Raw genomic sequence first — 16868 nt, 5'->3', positions numbered from 1 at the left:
AACTATATTGGAGGTGTTTTTTAATGGAATGTAAAAAAAATGAATTGGAAAAAAAGGGGGGCTACATTTGCAACCCAAAGCAGGTCTCCAAAGAGGTGCAACCATACAGGTGTCAGCTGTGGTCATACTGTGGACATTGATGTTGGAGGGTGTAACAAAAATGGAAAGGACTTTTAGAGTTTCTGGACTCAGTTTGATGGAGCCATTTCCAAGCAAAAATGTTTGACATGCCAGACAGAAACTCATCATATCTGAGGAGTTAAAGTTTGTAACTTATAAAGACACATATTCCATAAGGTTTTGCCACTGGGGGATCATGTTGTGAAGTTGATAGATCTTTAAAAAAAAAGCATGGCAGGTTTCATATGGAGCAGTGCAGCACATGGCAAGAAGGCGAGAATCTAACCGAAGGAAGAGGGACGATGCATACACATGCTACACGGGGGGAAAAAAAGAAAGAGATCAACAGATAGATCTTCAGTAGTTGAAAGAGCATATCTCTCTGTGCTGTAATTCACATATATAATTCATCTGTCACAACATGGGAAAGGAGAGTGAGGCAGAGCGCACTTCAGACGAGAGATAACATAACACATTCCTCACATCCCTGCGAGCAGCCACGAGGTGGAGAACAGAGGGAGGAGGCTGCAGCGCCGGGGAACAAATGACACAGTATGAACCCTGACAAACAGCCGAGGAGGGGAATGGAGAGATGTGAGAGGTGACAGGATCAGAGACAGAATCACAAGAGAGATTTTATGGAGTAACAGACTGTCTGAGCACAAAGAGAAGAAAAGGCCAGAATGAAATAGAGAGGGAGAGAGAGTGTGTGACAGAGAGAAGGGGATTTATTTCAACTGTGGAGCACCAGAAAATGTATTTTTCCAAAAACGTCTGTGATGCAAATTATTGCGTGATCTTGACCAGCTAAAGGAAACACCATCAAAAGGATATGTCCCAGCTTAAAGTAGCCGCTACAAAGTAGCCCATACTTGTTGTTGTTGCTTGAATTCAGCCGTTCATGTTCGCTGATGTCAAAGACCACAAATGTAAAATACGGCATGGCGTGTCGACAAGTTCATCACGCACAGCTACGTTCACAGGGACTGCTATTAGATTTGGTACCAAGCAAACACGCCCTAACCAATTTGGTAATTTTATTGGCCTGACGCATTGATGCATAATAGCGATCCCTCACTCCTTCAAGCCAGGAGTATTGATCACAGTCTGCCATCCATTAGGGGGGAAAGGGAACAAAAAGCCATTTCAAATCTATTGGATCCATAAAATAAGGGCAGCAGTTATCTAGCATGAAATGAGGAGGTGGACCTTTGACCCTTGTTTTTGTAACTCCCTTTATTCCTGCTCTTTTGTTCCTCTCCTCCCTTCTGCTGACCATCTTCATTCTCGTTCTCAAACTGTCTGCACATATTCTGGTATACATGCACGCCTGTGTCTTCCTTTACTGTATTTGCAGGATTTAATTGACTCAGTAGAAAGTTTACGCTCGAACCGCCGCGGTCTAATCCTGCAATAACCCACCAATTATAAAACTAATAATGTTAATTCAACTTTAGTCTCCTTTTGTAGGCTGCAGTTTGTGCTGCTGCTGTCCAAACTGCATTGTGTGCTATTGCAAGAGAAGTTTCATGAGGTGGTCAGAGAGAACTCAATGCAGCGCGACATTACAAGGAGAATGAGAAATATACTGACGAGACATTTGTAACTTTATGAGATGCTGATAGAGCAACCTTGACTTGTTCACAATCTACATTAGTACTGACACAATAGACAAACGCATCACTGATGTGGGATTGTTGAGATGTGCTGATACAGATCTTAAGAGAGAGAACTTTTGCAGATTTTTGCCTGCCAGTCATTTTTAAGTTGGAATCAATGCTTATTGTTTTATTGTGCACCAAAGTTGAACCAGTATGGCCATCGCAAGTGGTCCGCATGCATCCCTCTCAAACAAGTCACTCTGCTAGAATCACTGAAAAAAACATATAGATCAAATCTATTCTTACCCCCAATTTCTAAATACTCCATGGTCCGTCTCCAGAGACACTACGCTCTGCTCCGTTTCAAACACACTGCCAGTCTATTTTCGGAAGAGTTTGCTGCAGGCACACTTCAAGCTGGACAGAATATGACAGCTCAGATAGGAAGTTAGAAAAAGGAAATGCTCAAAGCGTCCGGTCATTTTCAAAATAAAACACCATCAACTGACTCGCGCTTGTGTTTTTCATCTCTTCACCAACATTCCATCAAAACAGGTTGAAACGAAAACAATAAATCCTCCTCCGAAAGATAAAGAAAACATTTTGTTTGCATGTTTTTTTTTTTTTTTCTTTTCTTACCTCCTATGTGATCTTGTAGTTCTCCTGTGATGTGTGTACAGCTGATTATGAATGCGCTCACGTTCCAGAAACAGATCCAATAGGGCAGGGAAAAGAGAAAAAAAACGTGGTGTGGATGGGCCAAGTATTTGGAGACTGGGGGTCAGTCCTATGACTTGACTGAAAGTTGATTAAAAGGATTCAGAACAAAGTTTTTTTTTCATTAGTTATCACTTCTCATGCCAAATTGCGAGATTTTTATGAAGGTATGCAACTTACATTATGTGCACTGCACCACAAGATGCTCCTCAGAAGCAGCAGGTGAACACAGAATCCACACATAGATGGTTTTGTTTTTATGAACTAGCCATAAAATAATAGTTCTCATATGCCTTTGTTTCAGAAGAGTCTTAGAGCTCCTCGACTTTTATTAAAACAACCTCGAAGACAAACAACACCACTGAGCAAATCACCAATATCTTTGGGTATTAAAGCAACCGTCAAAACAAGGTCAGTCTCCTGCCTTTAAACTTTAAAAGCCTGCTTAGGCTCCGTCCCTTTATGAGGGCCCATCTATTTATCCATACGGTCCCCGTAGTGAGGAAATTAAACCTTTAGATCATCACAGTTGCTGTGCTCTTTACATCTTCACAGTAAAGAAGGAACTCTGCAGGGAGGGGAGAGTTTAGAGCCAAGAGGAGGAACAAGGGCAGGAAATGTCTCCCTGTCTTGAACCACTTAAAACATCCACAAACATGTCAGAAAATCTGAGAAGAAAAAAAAAAAAAAGTCTTAAAGTGAGAAGCAGCTTCAATTTTTTTTGCCGTTGTGTATTCACTGACTTCTTCTTAAACCTATATGTAAGTCAAAGAAGATATCATTTGTTGTCTGAATTTTACTCATTGCACACACACACAGTCTCTCTCTGTTGTGTTCCACTCGTCTGGTCTATCTCAGCGATAGACCACCAGTGAAGTGGTGGCCTAATATTATCAGATGAATTCAATTAATATAATCTCATTTTCTCCTAAGTGCTGCTCCTCTAATTAAGTATGGGGAGAAGCAGGGCGCGGACCTCCTACTGGTTAGCAAAGCATGACAGAGTGAGTATTAGTGTGTGAGTCTGCTAAAGCGAATGCACGCTTGTTTGTGTGCTCATGTTACAGCGAGTGTGTAAAGCGTGTACGTATAGCTCTCACACACCGGCACACTCACACATTGATAGGACTGGTATAGATGAAGCAATATCTGCAGGCTGCTGTAATTAGGGCCAATTCAATTGGACTCTGATACTTCATTATACACCTGCCAACAACACCAGCGATTGATAGCCATATTTTCCTTCTCCATTTCGCTTTCCCGCTCATTAATGGTGCGGAATTAATGAAAATGGCTGTGAGTAGCCCCGCTCACTGCTGGAGGACAGCGTTTCGGCTGCATGGTCGGCGTGTCGGCGTGTGTGTGTGTGTGTGTGTGAGTGTGAACTTTTCACCCGAGGGGTCTTAATCACGCTGCTTTTTTTTTATGATAAAGAAGGCTTTACAATGTGTGTATATGGCAACACAAAAACACACACGGTCAATGAGTTACCAGATCACACACTGTTTTTTTTTTCTTTTTTTAACAATCGGAAAAAACCCCCCCCAAAAAAAAACAGTCCTAAAATGAAAACGAGGTTGTAGTAGTTGAAAAACTAGATCTATATTTTTGCTTTTCATCCAATCACTTTGGTGAGAACTAAATACCACCAAGTAAAAGTTTGTGGCCAACCAGTTTGAGGAAGTTGGAGTGTCTGAATGATACAGTATGTGTAGTGTATGTTTTTATGTGTTACTCCAGTATAACATCATGGAGCTCCATAGGGTCTGCAGCCCTCCTGGGAAGCTCTCCCATCCTCTACCCAGCAGCCTCTGAGATGCTCTTCAGGGAGTATTTTCTCAGCACATACTGTACATTGAAAAACATTTCAAACCGGCTTCAGAAAAATATTCATCCCTCTGGCAACATACTGTTAATTCATCCTTTTGATTCTCACAGAAGTGTTTTTGTTTTTCTGTAGAACTTTAACAAAGATATTTGAGATTTTCTTTCAAGCACGCAAGCATACTAATAACACTGCCATGTGCATGGGTCTTCTTCAGACCAGGTCTACAGTGTATAAGAAAAGCATTTGGGTCAGGGAAGTGTTTTCAAGTTTCTAACACCCTGTGAGGAACCCTACATGGGCCCATTGTGGAGCGATGACTTCCTAGAACGTGAAATACCTCAGGGATTGTTGTTCTCAGCTCTGTGTTCGCACTGACGGGACGCTGGAGCTTCCTTCAACTTTATAATGTTTCACTCAGAGGCTCAAACTCGTTTCATGTGTTTTTGATTGTATTCCACTTGAACCAATTGTGAGTCCTGTCACCACATGGGGGCAAAGAGCCAGTCCTGCCCCACAAGGGACGCTGACTCGAGGGGAAATAATGACATGCGGGTGTTGTCACAAGAGGACAACTAAAAGAGAACCAACCGACTCTCAAACAAAGAGAATATTTTCCTTGCACTTCAAACACAAACATATAACAAGAGAGCCGATTTTGAGATGTATATCATTGCTTAAAGTTCATCACAGAATGTGGGGACCTGATTTTGAGTGAATCAGTTGATTTTCTTTCTAGGTATCTAGTTACCTGCCTTCCTGTGTGGACTCGTTTCACACGAGCAGAATCTTCTATAAGCTAGGTGGTTAGCTGGTCCCACAGGACTAATGTTACGAACGTTACGTCTGTCATTCCACAATGTCAGAGAGTTGGACTGTAAGGGTCGCCAGAGTCGGGATTTAATGTTTTTTAATAGGTAAAAAGTGCTGAGTTGTACATTTCCCTCTCAGATGGCAATAGTCATCAGATTTCACACACATGAACACACAGATACTCGAGGTTCTTCACGCCCTCGATCTATACTTTACTCGTGTGTTTAACTTGTGTGTGTGTGTGTGTGTGTGTGTGTGTTTGTGTTTGTAAGTCCCACTGTGCCACCTGTCTCTATTACAGTATTCTGACAGCTTGCACCACACACACATAAATACACACACATCCACAGCAGCAGCAGCAGCTAGCAATGAGGTCGGGTTAGCAATCATCCTGTTAGCTAATTGTCACTGAATAATCTATGCAAATGGAGGTTAATGAGTACCTAGCGGAGGCATTTGAGGGGGACAACAGCTCCTAAAAACATCTCTGTCAATTAATATCAATATTTGTCTTCCTCCGGTGATTCAATTTACACCTTGTTCTCGCGCTAATGGACACAATTAACGCTAATTAGGAGGGCAAGGACGAGGAGGAACAGAGACACGCTTGATTAAGCCATGACACGTGTGTAAATATCAATCAGGCATGTAAATGTGTATCTGAGTAGAAGCTAATTGATAAACAAGGATTGATTGAATGACTTGTGAAGAAGAGCCAGACTTGGGAAAAAAAAAGGTAATTTGGTAATATTGTTTCATATTTATATATTTTTCTGAATGAAGGGCAGAATTGAGGCTTTAATAGATCTGATAATTTCCTTATTGAATAGTTCAGCAGGCAATGACAAAAAGTTACATCGGTCAAACAACTTAAATTTAATGTCAATTAAAGTACAAATACTCTTAAAAATATAAATATTAACACTGCTGTAAAATGCATGCAAAGATTTACACACACGCACACACACACACACACACACACACACACACACACACAGGCAGCCCCTCACCTGCCCTGTCAGTCAGCGGTGTGAATCCAGGGGTAAATACTGGGGGTAATTACCCAGCGCCTCCCATCAGCACTGTTAAAAAAAGCCCCAGGTCTCCGAACAGAAGCGTGTAACCTTAAACAAATGACAGCAGGGTCCTCCCCGGATGCCTTCGGGTCGTGCCCTGTGACCTTGTGACCTCCCTCTCGACTGAATGCTGTCATATCACTGCTTCACTAACAAGCCGGCTCGTCTCGATAACCTTTAACGCTACAGCCATCCGGCTTCCCAGAGACCTTTAGCTAACACGATACCTGGAACCTGGAGCGTGTCAAACTGTGACCCCCCCTACTTCATCCTCCTCGACAAGCCGTGTCTCCTTTTTCATTCTCTCCTTTGGTGTTTCCCGATGTTTCTCTGTATATTTCCCTTTGCTGAATTATTATCTCAAGTTGTTGCTCTCTGTCACCGAGGTTCTCTGATCGTCTCTGACACGTTTCTAACCTTTGCTTAAGGCTACAAAAGGCTTCTGGGCTATTTTAGCAACATTTCATGTGTTCCTCTTATCCGTGGTAGTACACAAAACCAAACACAAATCACACTGCAAGGATTCATTCAGAGTGCAAGAAGTGAAAGAATATAAATTGCAGAGTTATAAGGGAGCGCACAAAGCTGAATGTGTCCAACATGTACAAAGGAACCATAGAAATCAGAAGAAAAGGAGACAAAGGAGAAAGGCATAAAGGTCAGTAAAAGTTGACAGTTGACAAACTGTATGCACACTTATGCTTTAACATGCAGGGTGGTACTGTTAGAGGCTTGAAAATCACTGACTGTATAAAACATGGACATAATCTCAGTGACATCACTCCTTTGGTTTCAGGAAAAGCATTATTGCCAAATTATGCCGGTCGCTATATTGGAAATGCTACATCAACCCAACTTGAAATGACTTGGCTGAAGTGGGCCTTAAATACACACTATGTAAGATATCTACAGAATTAAACGATCAAATGACCTTACTATATGAACAGATAGGATGTTAAAGTATCGGCGTCTCTCTCAACAATGCAGGAGACAGTGTGTCCAGCCTTCTATGCCAGTCAAACGGCAAACCAATAGGTTCAGATATAACTGATTCTCCCTGACCTAAAAAGCCTCTGAATTTATCAAAAGAACTCCACGGGCAGAAATGTATTAAAATTAGGATGGATATTAAAGATGCTTTTGAAACATGGAGAGAGGTTAGGATTCAAGGTACCTGCATGTGCATCCGCTCCTTGGAGGAGAGGGAGACAGCTCTCTCCATTGTTTTGTATTTGGACTGCAATAACAATTTTAAACACTAGGTGTCAAAGTTACATAATGTGCCTTTAAAAAAAAGCTCCAACACGCCCACCTGCCAGTCAATTCAGCCTCTACCATTCACATTTATGAATACATTTGAGGTTTAATTTTATCAAATCGAAGGCTTTCCATTTTTTTTCCCAATAAAGAAATAAGCTATTGTTAACACATACATGTTTTCTTTAACCAGGCTGTAAACAGGGAGGAGGAACTGTAGATTTTTTTTATCTCCCGCATTGGTTTTAATTTACCACAGTTGCAGCGCAGAGAAAGAGAGAGATGTTTTTTTTTCTTCTCTTTTTTACCTGTTATATCAATTTTTGAAAAGTTCTGATTCGTAGGTTTCATTGTTGACCACCTGAAAGCTGCTTTGCAGCTTGTGCAGTGTTTTCTACCTTCATTCATTCTAATGGGACCAATGTATCAAACTAAAGAGTAAGTAAGGAAGAGCACACGGAAACTTCCAGCACTGTCTGACTTGCAGCGTATTAGAATTCATTGCGGTCTGAGCCCTGTAATCCTAACTGCGGTATCATTAGTTGTCTGCTGTTTATAAGGGAGCGACTGCAAGGTCAAATGTATATTTCCTCATCCAACAGTGTGGGAATACAGACAGAGAAGGAGGGAGAGGAGACGAAGAATGAGAGGGGAGTGAAGAATTAAAGCGAGGCACAAAATAAAGACAGGAGAGGAGAGGGGAAGGAGGGATGAAGAGGAGAAAAGAACAAAGGCCTCCGCTCTGTCCAATTACATTGTTCTTGTTTTATAAATTGGGACATGGGTGAGGAAGGCTAATGAGAGGCAGAACACACCGCCTGATGGAGACGCGCCTGTGTGTGGGAGCGAGTGTGTGTCTACGCCAGTGTGCGTTTAAACCAGGTGAGAGAATGACATTAGCAATTCAGCTCTAACTTTGAGAGATGTAAAACATGTTCTGCGTGAACTTGGCCTCGGAACAGACGGGCTTATCAAGGCTTAGGAGAGATGTGATGCAGCGAAGGGAGAGGATGGAGGAAGAGGTGGAGACTGAGATACAGTGGGAGAACGCAGAGAAGCTTTTTTTTTTTGGACAGGACATTTCAGCAAACTGTTAACTCTCAGAACTGAAGGTTTTGAAAAATGCTCAGTGATCACACAGTTGATCTGTTTTCCTTTTATACCCTGTGAACGTGATGAGCTGATTTGAATGGGAAATGGTTTCTCATAATTCTGTGTCTTGCAATATTTCTGAATATTCTCTTCATAACACTTCATTGAGACACAAATCAAGTCTCCCATAAATTCTGTTAATGCACTACAGATAAAAAGGAACATTTAACTTACTGTAGATTAAATATATTAAATCAAAGTAATGTGTTGGAGAATATATTTCTTTTTACTTTGAGGTGTTTTTGCACTTTAGAGATGCACCGATCCATTTTTTGTCAGTTCTATCAGATACTGATACTGAGATATTTTAAGAATACACAATACAAATTAAATTAGAGACGTCTGCACATACAAACAGGAAGCTGCAACAACTGTCAGGTTTTCAAATGAAATCTTTTCGGCTGAAGTGTGAGAATTGTTCTGCTGCGCCTTGTCTGAACGTCGTCATGGAGATGATTTTTGGCCACTTCTTCCAGTTGAGTCTGTATGAATGACAGTGAGTGAGATGAGTCTGTTTAAAGTGCCCCGCCATCTTTCATTGATCTGTGACGCAGATCGGCCCTGTCAGTCCGTTAATCAATACATAAATTACTTGTGCATCTGACCCGATACCGATATTAGATGTGATCGGTCCTCTCATGTCTTTTAAATCGACATTTAACCCGTCGAACTTATTTTAAGTTCTATAAGCTAATCTTCTCTGTGAAGTCCAACGTCCTATTCTTTGAAACTTTGGATGGAAAAATTTGTCAAATATCAAAGTTTTTAATCTTGTTTGAATTGCATGAATAAACATTTTTACTTGTTTATTTTCTAAAGTTGTTTTAAATTCATCTTAGGTTTAAAAAAAAAAAAAATCACTGCATTCCTTTTCCTGTTGTTGGAAAATAATTGCCTCTTTGAAGTAAAATGATCTTTACGTCTAGGTTTTTTTTTTTTTTTTGCCCTGCATTGATTTGTTTCTTCATGCAGGTTGTGGAATTAAGTCTTTGCTTAGATTATCTTCTCAGGAAGTGTCTTCTTGAGCAGACGACGAACAAATCAAAAGCTGTGTGAGAGAAAATTGTAATGAGATGTTCGGCTCCGTTTAGAAGCTTCAGCGTTCCACGGTTATGTTCAGACAGAGAGAAAAACACGTTGGGCCCTAACCTTTCCTTCAACACACCTGTTGTCAATAATTATTTGCACCTCTCCTCTCCTCTGATAAATCCCACAGTCTGAAAGGGAGAGATTTACAGATCATGTGAAATCAAATCTGGACATGTCTTTTTTTTCTTCTTAAGATTGTTGCTTTTTTTGTTTTGAATAACGCATATAAGTAGCGATGTGATTGAATACGTAAAAAAAAAAAAAGATGTCTTAGATGTTGAACGTTTTTTTTTTCTTCTCAAGAATATTTTTATTGAGTTTTTTTACACATTTCCAGAAAGGGAGTACAGGTATTCAGAGGTAGACATCGGGTGTGTGCAAACTGTAAATCAGCGGAAATATACAGGTACACTTTATCATTTGTACTGGATGTTGAACGTTTTAGAGTGATATAATTTGTTCCCTGAATCTGTAAATAAAACGAGTGCAGGAGCTTATTCAAAGTCTGAGAGGTGGACACGGAGCTTCTCTTTGTGTATGTGACTCTGACATGCAAAAAGCAACAGTTAAAAAGCAGTCTGACTGTTTATACTGCCACTGTTGCAGACCAGTGTGTGAACATGTTGTAGCCAATCAGAGTCAAACTCAACTGTCCTAGAGAGGCACAAGAGTCTGGGAGTCATCTTACAGTAAGTAATACACCGTTTTGCTGCAGGTGGCAGGATCCGCGGGATCGTGTGCGGAGCGCGCACTGACCCGCTGGATCTGTTTCCGATGTGTAAGCACAGCGGAGCTCGACCAAGAGCAGCTGGACTTTAACTGTTTGTAAAAGCACATGTGTGATATGTTTTATAGATGATAGTTAACAGATTAATAAGTAAAAAAGGCAGCGAACAAAACACAATAATTTCTTATTTTCATATAGATGATTCATTCAAACAGTAAAGCTCTCACGTGTTGTAGATCTACTGTGTGCATATAGAAAGACAGGTACTGAGATGAAGAGGATGATACTTGTGATGTGAATGAGGTTTTGACCATTGTGTGTTTTCTTGTATTGTGTATTTGTGATCTCTTTCTTTCCTTTCTTTCTTAATCTCTCTGTTGCAGCATCCCTCCACCTCTGTCGTATTTTTGCGCTGTTGCTGAAACTCATTAGCTTCATTTTTCTCTTGAAGAGGATCACAGAAAAAGCCGCCGGTTTAAGCAGATTACAAAAGTGCAAACAGCAGACATACGGTATAGTGCAACCGCAACAAAACACAGTGTGTGTGTGTGTGTGTGTGTGTGTGTGTGTGTGTGTGTGTGTTCAGGCGAGTGCCGTCATCTGAAAGCAGAAGAGAGAGAGAGAGAAAAAAAAGCGCTTAAACCGGAGCAGTACAAGATGTTGATGATTTCGGGGCACTGAGTCTTTTGAAGTCAGCGGCTCAGATGAGGAGATCAGACTCTCATCCCGCAGAAACAACCGCATCACTTCAACATTTCTCATCAACAGCAGCTGTAACACGAGACGGAAAACACACACGCACACACACACACACACACACACACACACACACACACACACACACACACACACACACACACACACACACACACACACACACACACACACACACACACACACACACACACACACACTCACACACACGGTTTCTCGTGCTGCAGAGTGTCAGTGATATCCTGGTTCTCTCGAGCTGCTGATTCTCTGATTCTGATGCTTTCCAATCAGTTATCATAACACTGTGATTGAGATGTTTTACAGGTTATGATTTTCTAATTTAGTGAAGGGCGCTCTATAATTAAACACACTACAAATAGTCTTTAACCTATCACAATCAAAACGGCCAGTCACTGCACAATGTTTGATTGAACTCACTAATTTAGCAGCGTGACACTGCAAACACACCTTTTTACAAGTGTCCTCACAAGAAATTCAGGCCTTATGTTTCAGATGTTTACATCCATATACTATATATATATCTATCTCTCTCTCTCTCTCTCTCTCTATATATATATATATATATATATATATATATATATATATATATATATATATATATAGCAAACATATAGCAAACAATAAAAGAGTCCTATATGGTGAGTACAGACATGTCATTTTGAGTCAATCAGACATTTACACTCAGCTAGAGTCTTGCTATAAATCAGGTTTACTGTACATGCAACAACTTTGAGAAACACTTATTTTTTGGGATGAGAATTTCAGCTTAACTGAATTCTGTTTTACTGTGTTAACACTTAACATGAAATGTGAGTTACATATCAGTGAGCTTACAAATATGTGGTATTTAACATTTCAGTAAGATGCTGAAAACGTCTTTTATTCAGTTTTAAACAAAAACGAAAGGTCACCTTGCAGGACACGAACACTACAGGATGCTAAAGGATTATTACATCTGTATGGTCAGAGACTTCAAAAACAACGGGCCTCATTCACCGACCGCTCTAAAAATGTTCTTAAATCCTACTCATGAATGCTTGAAGAAAATTCTGGGATTCACCAATGTTGTGTTTACATTTAACCTGAACGAGAACTCTGAACTCCAATGAGACGGTTCACCCACAATCCACCTCCAACCAGACCCATGTGCCATTGTCTTTAAACAGGAAACCTAAACAGTTTTCACTGTGCGTCCACAATTCAATTAGGAGAGTAATTAAGTGACACACACACACACACACACACACACACACACACAGCGCGTTGAAAAGACTGATGATCCATCTGTCTGTGTTTCTTCTCTCAGAGCTGTTTGTCATCGCTCGTGTTTGATTCTGTGAGATGACTTTTTTTTGTGACGCTGCAGTAATTAAGAGATAAATGCAATCAAGCATTTTAATATAGAGTGTTACTGCTGGAAGAAGATGTGTGGGTTTAAGTACGGTAAAAAAAAAAAAAAGAAAGCATAATTTGAATGTACAAACAAAGCTGTATCTTAAAAATCAAACAATCTGATTTAGTGACACAAATAATATTGCTACACACAACAACACACACACACACGCTCACTTGACAAAAGAGATGGAAAAAGGAAAACACTGCGAGGAAAGACAAGTGGGAGACGAGAGAGAAAAAGAGCGGAGAATGAAGCGAGCAGTGGGGGGTTCATTCCTCCACAGTCCTCAGTGGATTCCAACTGGTACAGACAGGAAGTGTTTAACTATTAGGTGAGCCTTGGTAAAGATTCCTCTCCCTCCCTCCTTACCACTCCAACACCCCCCCCCCCCCCCCCCCCCCCCCCCCTGGGGAGAGCAGAGAAGCTTGCACAAGCAGATTTAGCACATGGTATTGACTTAAGAAGATGTTTTTTTTCTCTCCCTCTCTCTCTCTCTCTCTCTCAAGGCAACGCCTTGGTAAGGAAAGAAAAAAAAAGCGTAGAGAAAAGAGAGACAAAGGGGAGGATGGAAAAGACAGAGAGAAGGAGAGAATGAGATACATGGGACGGGAGGAGGAGGAGGAGGAGGAGGAGGAGGGGGTTGTTTAGCTGTGATGCATGTCGTCTGTTTAAATGGATGGGATGAGGAGGAGCAGGAGCCTGCTGAGGGTTTGAACGCAGTGTCAGAGTCAAAAGCAACACACAGCCACACTTTGTCAGGAGTCACGCTCGACCGATATGGGCTGTTCAAGGCCGATACAGCGAGGACAAATCAGCAGGAAAACTAACAGGTTGAGCTTTTACCTCCTTTACCACTTAGGACGTCGCAGGAAACAGGATACAAAGTTACAAATACATTGTTAAAACACGTCGCCATAACCACTTTACCTCCAAACACGCCAAATTCAAGATATCACAAAAACTGCATAAACCTGCAGTCGCAGAGCGTGTACCTCCCGATTCCCTGTCTTTAGTGAAATAGCTTGAAGGTGATCACAAAGGTTCAGCTATTCCACTGAAGTTGAAATCAAGATTGGATGTTTAGATCATTGTGATGTCCTCAGGTCTGATTTTCTGAAGCCCTCTCGAACTTCAAACTTCAGATAATAAAATGAGTAAAAAGCTTCAAGAAGGAAAACACTGAATGTCACTCTTTTCAAAGATGAGATGTTAGTAACCAGATTGGATGGTGAGAAAAAAAACATTCTTATTCACCATATTGCTCTGAGGATGACTGTGTGGTTCCAGGTATGAAGTGTTGAAAAAGGCTCACACTTTTCAGCCTCCCTGGCGTCAGATTCAAGTAGAAACAGAAACATGCTGAAACTTATTTGACTTGTAAAACCTCGCTCTTCCAAGTTGCAGGAAGAAAAAAAAAAAAAAAAAAAAGAGATGTCAACATGCTCAAAGAGGAATCCTTTCTCTGTTTTATGAAAATGAACCCCGACAAAACATGAGCGCTAACGTTCCTGTCGGTGCTGTGTGTAAAAGTCTGCAGTGCAAAAAAGACACTTTGAAGACGAAGAAAAATCCTTGCACTGCAAAATGTTCCCATCTCGGAAAAAAGAAACAGTACAAGCATGTTTCTTTTTCTATAGCAAAATTCAAGAGATAAAAAGCAAAGCTTAAACAAACTTTGTGTTATGTTGAATGGTTGTTCCCCATGAGTCGTTACTATAATAGATAATACACACACAAACACACACCAACAGACTGCTTCCCTGAAGACTTGTGGTGTTTGTGTCACTTCATAGCTCTGTGTGTGTGTGTGTGTGTGTGTGTGTGTGTGTGTTTGTGGATCCCAGCTGGTGGCTGCTCCGTGTGTGTGTGTGTGTGTGTGTGTGTTGCCAGCAGGCGGGTGGTCTGGGCCGCCCTGTAAAGGTGATGTGCGGCCGCTATTTGGAGTCTGGACGCGGCAGGTTAGCTCACCGCAGCCCGCTCATATTTTATATGGCAGCTCTCTCAAGTCTTATCATATTTTATACGGCTGCAATAACAAAGTGTCTGGAGGAAAAAGGCACCGCCTGCCACCGCACATGCTGCCAGTAGTAAAAACTGGGCACAAACACACACACACACACAACAAACACACGTGCACACATCTACACCGCAGAGGCACAGTTAAATGTTCTGGCAACGCAACGCGGCAATTGACCGACGTGGTGTCAATTGAGTACTTTTACAGTAAACAAACAGAGCGGGCACACAGAGTGATAACTGCACAAACGAGGAACAATTAATAGAAACACAGGCGGCTAAGTGACAGGCACGCAGCCACTCCACAAACTGAGCCAGGACTCATTTCCTTCTATTGTCTAATTCATCTCAGAGCCGACATCTGTCCCTGTCCTGCTGCCCACTGAACACACACACACACACACACACACACACACTACATGCACACTCACAGGGGGGTGGGAGGGGGGGGGGGTTTACTCCATGTGTTCATCAATTAAACCCCTCTGAGTGTGATCATGAAGAGAGAGGGCAAGTGATGAAGTACGGTAAGAAGCAAGTCACGTCGAGAAGTTTGTCAGAGAATGAGAGAAGGACATAAATGGACACGTTGTGTGACAGGAGGCTGAAGTGTTTGAGTTTTTTAAGAGTCAAAAAGAAATGCATGAAAAAAAAAAGTACAAGAGGAAGAAGCAGGTGGAGCTGCAGAGAGGCTCTGTGTTAAATCAAAAGATCTTCTGATCATTACAAATGAAAAGGTTTGCTTTCCTTTCTTTTTTATGACACAAAATGTTCGATGGACAAATGAAACTAAATACAGAGTAAATATGAGGCTTTTTACAAATCTTTACGTTTCACACACTGAAAAATTAGTAATTAATAGTGATGTAAATCTGCAGCTATATCACAAAATTAGTCAAATTCTTGCTGCGCTCCTGATCCAAAAAATAAAAAAATAAAAAATGCAAATAAGAGTATTATATTGAATTTGGAAATATTATCAAGTGGTGTTATGTCACAGGAAGTGATTGTGGTTCAGAGTAACTTAAAATATATAATTAAAGTAATAAAAATACATCCTGACATCGTTATTTTAAAGTAAAGTAAAAGCGTGCACTTCTGACAGTGAGTGAAACAGAAAAGAGGAAGGAGGAGAAATAAAAAGTGGTGAGCTGAGAGGTGTGTGTGTGCGTGTGTGTGTGTGTGTGTGTGTGTGTGTGTGTGTGTGTGTGTGTGTGTGTGTGTGCTGCTCTCTTACCTGGGGCAGATAGAGGAAGGCAGGGGGGCACTGCAGAGAGTGGGGTAACATCCCGGAGCCGGACAGTAGCATGCAGCCGGAGTTTGCCATTGAGCACAGCATGTGGAGACGGGACACCTTACTCATAGAGACTCACCTAAACCTGTTTTTTTTTCCTCAAAGCTCCGCTCTGCCTATCCTCTCACCTCTCTCAACCTCTCTCTCTCTCTTTCTTTCTCTGCCTTCCCTTCTTCTTCTTCTTCTTCTTTCTTTACTTGTATCAGCGGCCGCGGCGAGCACTCAGAGTTACTACTTCAGAGGATGCAGGAGGGACGAGGGATGCCCGCGCGTACACACGCTATACACACACACACACACTGCTGCGTCTGCTCACACACACTCTGAGAAGCATCAGACGGTCTGTGCGTTGATGTGTGTGTGTGTGTGTGTGTGTGAGGAAGAATGTGTGAGGGATTCTAATGTGTGCAGACAGGCAAAGTGATGCTTCTGCCTCTGTCGCTCTCTCCTCTGTTTACTTTGAGAAAGAGGTGGGGAAGCAGAGGCACGCGAAGGGGTACGGAAGGAGGAGGGATGGATGGAGGAGGAAGGAGGAGGCGGGGCTAAAGGAGGCTTGGGAGGTCCTTGAGGAAAGAGAGGGGAGTGATTGGAGGGGGAGAAGAGGGGGCGAGGAGCGATGTGAAGGAGGGATTGGAGAGAAGAGGTGTGGCTGGGATGGAGAGGAGGGGGAGGGGGGAGGAGGGAGGAGGGAGGGGAATTCTCTGGGGTATTCTAACATCAAATGGGCAAGCATGAGAGAGAACGAGTGTGTGCATGTTCACACACACACACACACACACACACACACACACACACACACACACACACAGCAGTAGGAGAGCAGCTGATCCATGCCATTAACCCTTTCCAAAGAGGTTCAGGACAGACTAGTCGCTAATAGCCAGCTCATAATGGGAACAGCCGCCTTTACTGCAGCTGAAGCAGAAAATTCAAAGAAATCACAACGCTCAGTGAAAACCTTTTTGCAGATTTTTATGCAAAAAAAAAAGAAAAAAAGACAGAAACAGGAGTCAAAAACCTCCCTAAACACATTATTCCTCCTGTAAAATC

The 16868-nt window shown here is 41.7% G+C and overlaps 1 protein-coding gene across 8 annotated transcripts in view; it reads right to left on the bottom strand.

Moving 5' to 3' along the window:
• The window catches only part of rbfox3a (RNA binding fox-1 homolog 3a), a 499685-nt gene that overhangs the window by 105032 nt on the left and 377785 nt on the right, over positions 1–16868 (bottom strand). Inside the window, exon 1 of one of the 8 annotated variants that reach the window (XM_079372550.1) lies at positions 15762–16603. The exons of the other annotated variants lie outside the window; for them this stretch is intronic. Coding sequence (XP_079228676.1) covers positions 15762–15887 — 126 coding nt within the window. The 5' untranslated portion in view covers positions 15888–16603. Of the gene's footprint in view, positions 1–15761; positions 16604–16868 lie in introns of those variants that run through there. 8 annotated transcript variants of the gene reach the window in all.

This window comes from Symphodus melops, assembly GCF_947650265.1.
Source record: "Symphodus melops genome assembly, chromosome: 21".
Classification (NCBI taxonomy): domain Eukaryota; kingdom Metazoa; phylum Chordata; class Actinopteri; order Labriformes; family Labridae; genus Symphodus; species Symphodus melops.
The sequence above is the reverse complement of the archived record's forward strand: the minus strand, read 5'-3'. Positions and strand labels throughout refer to the sequence as shown.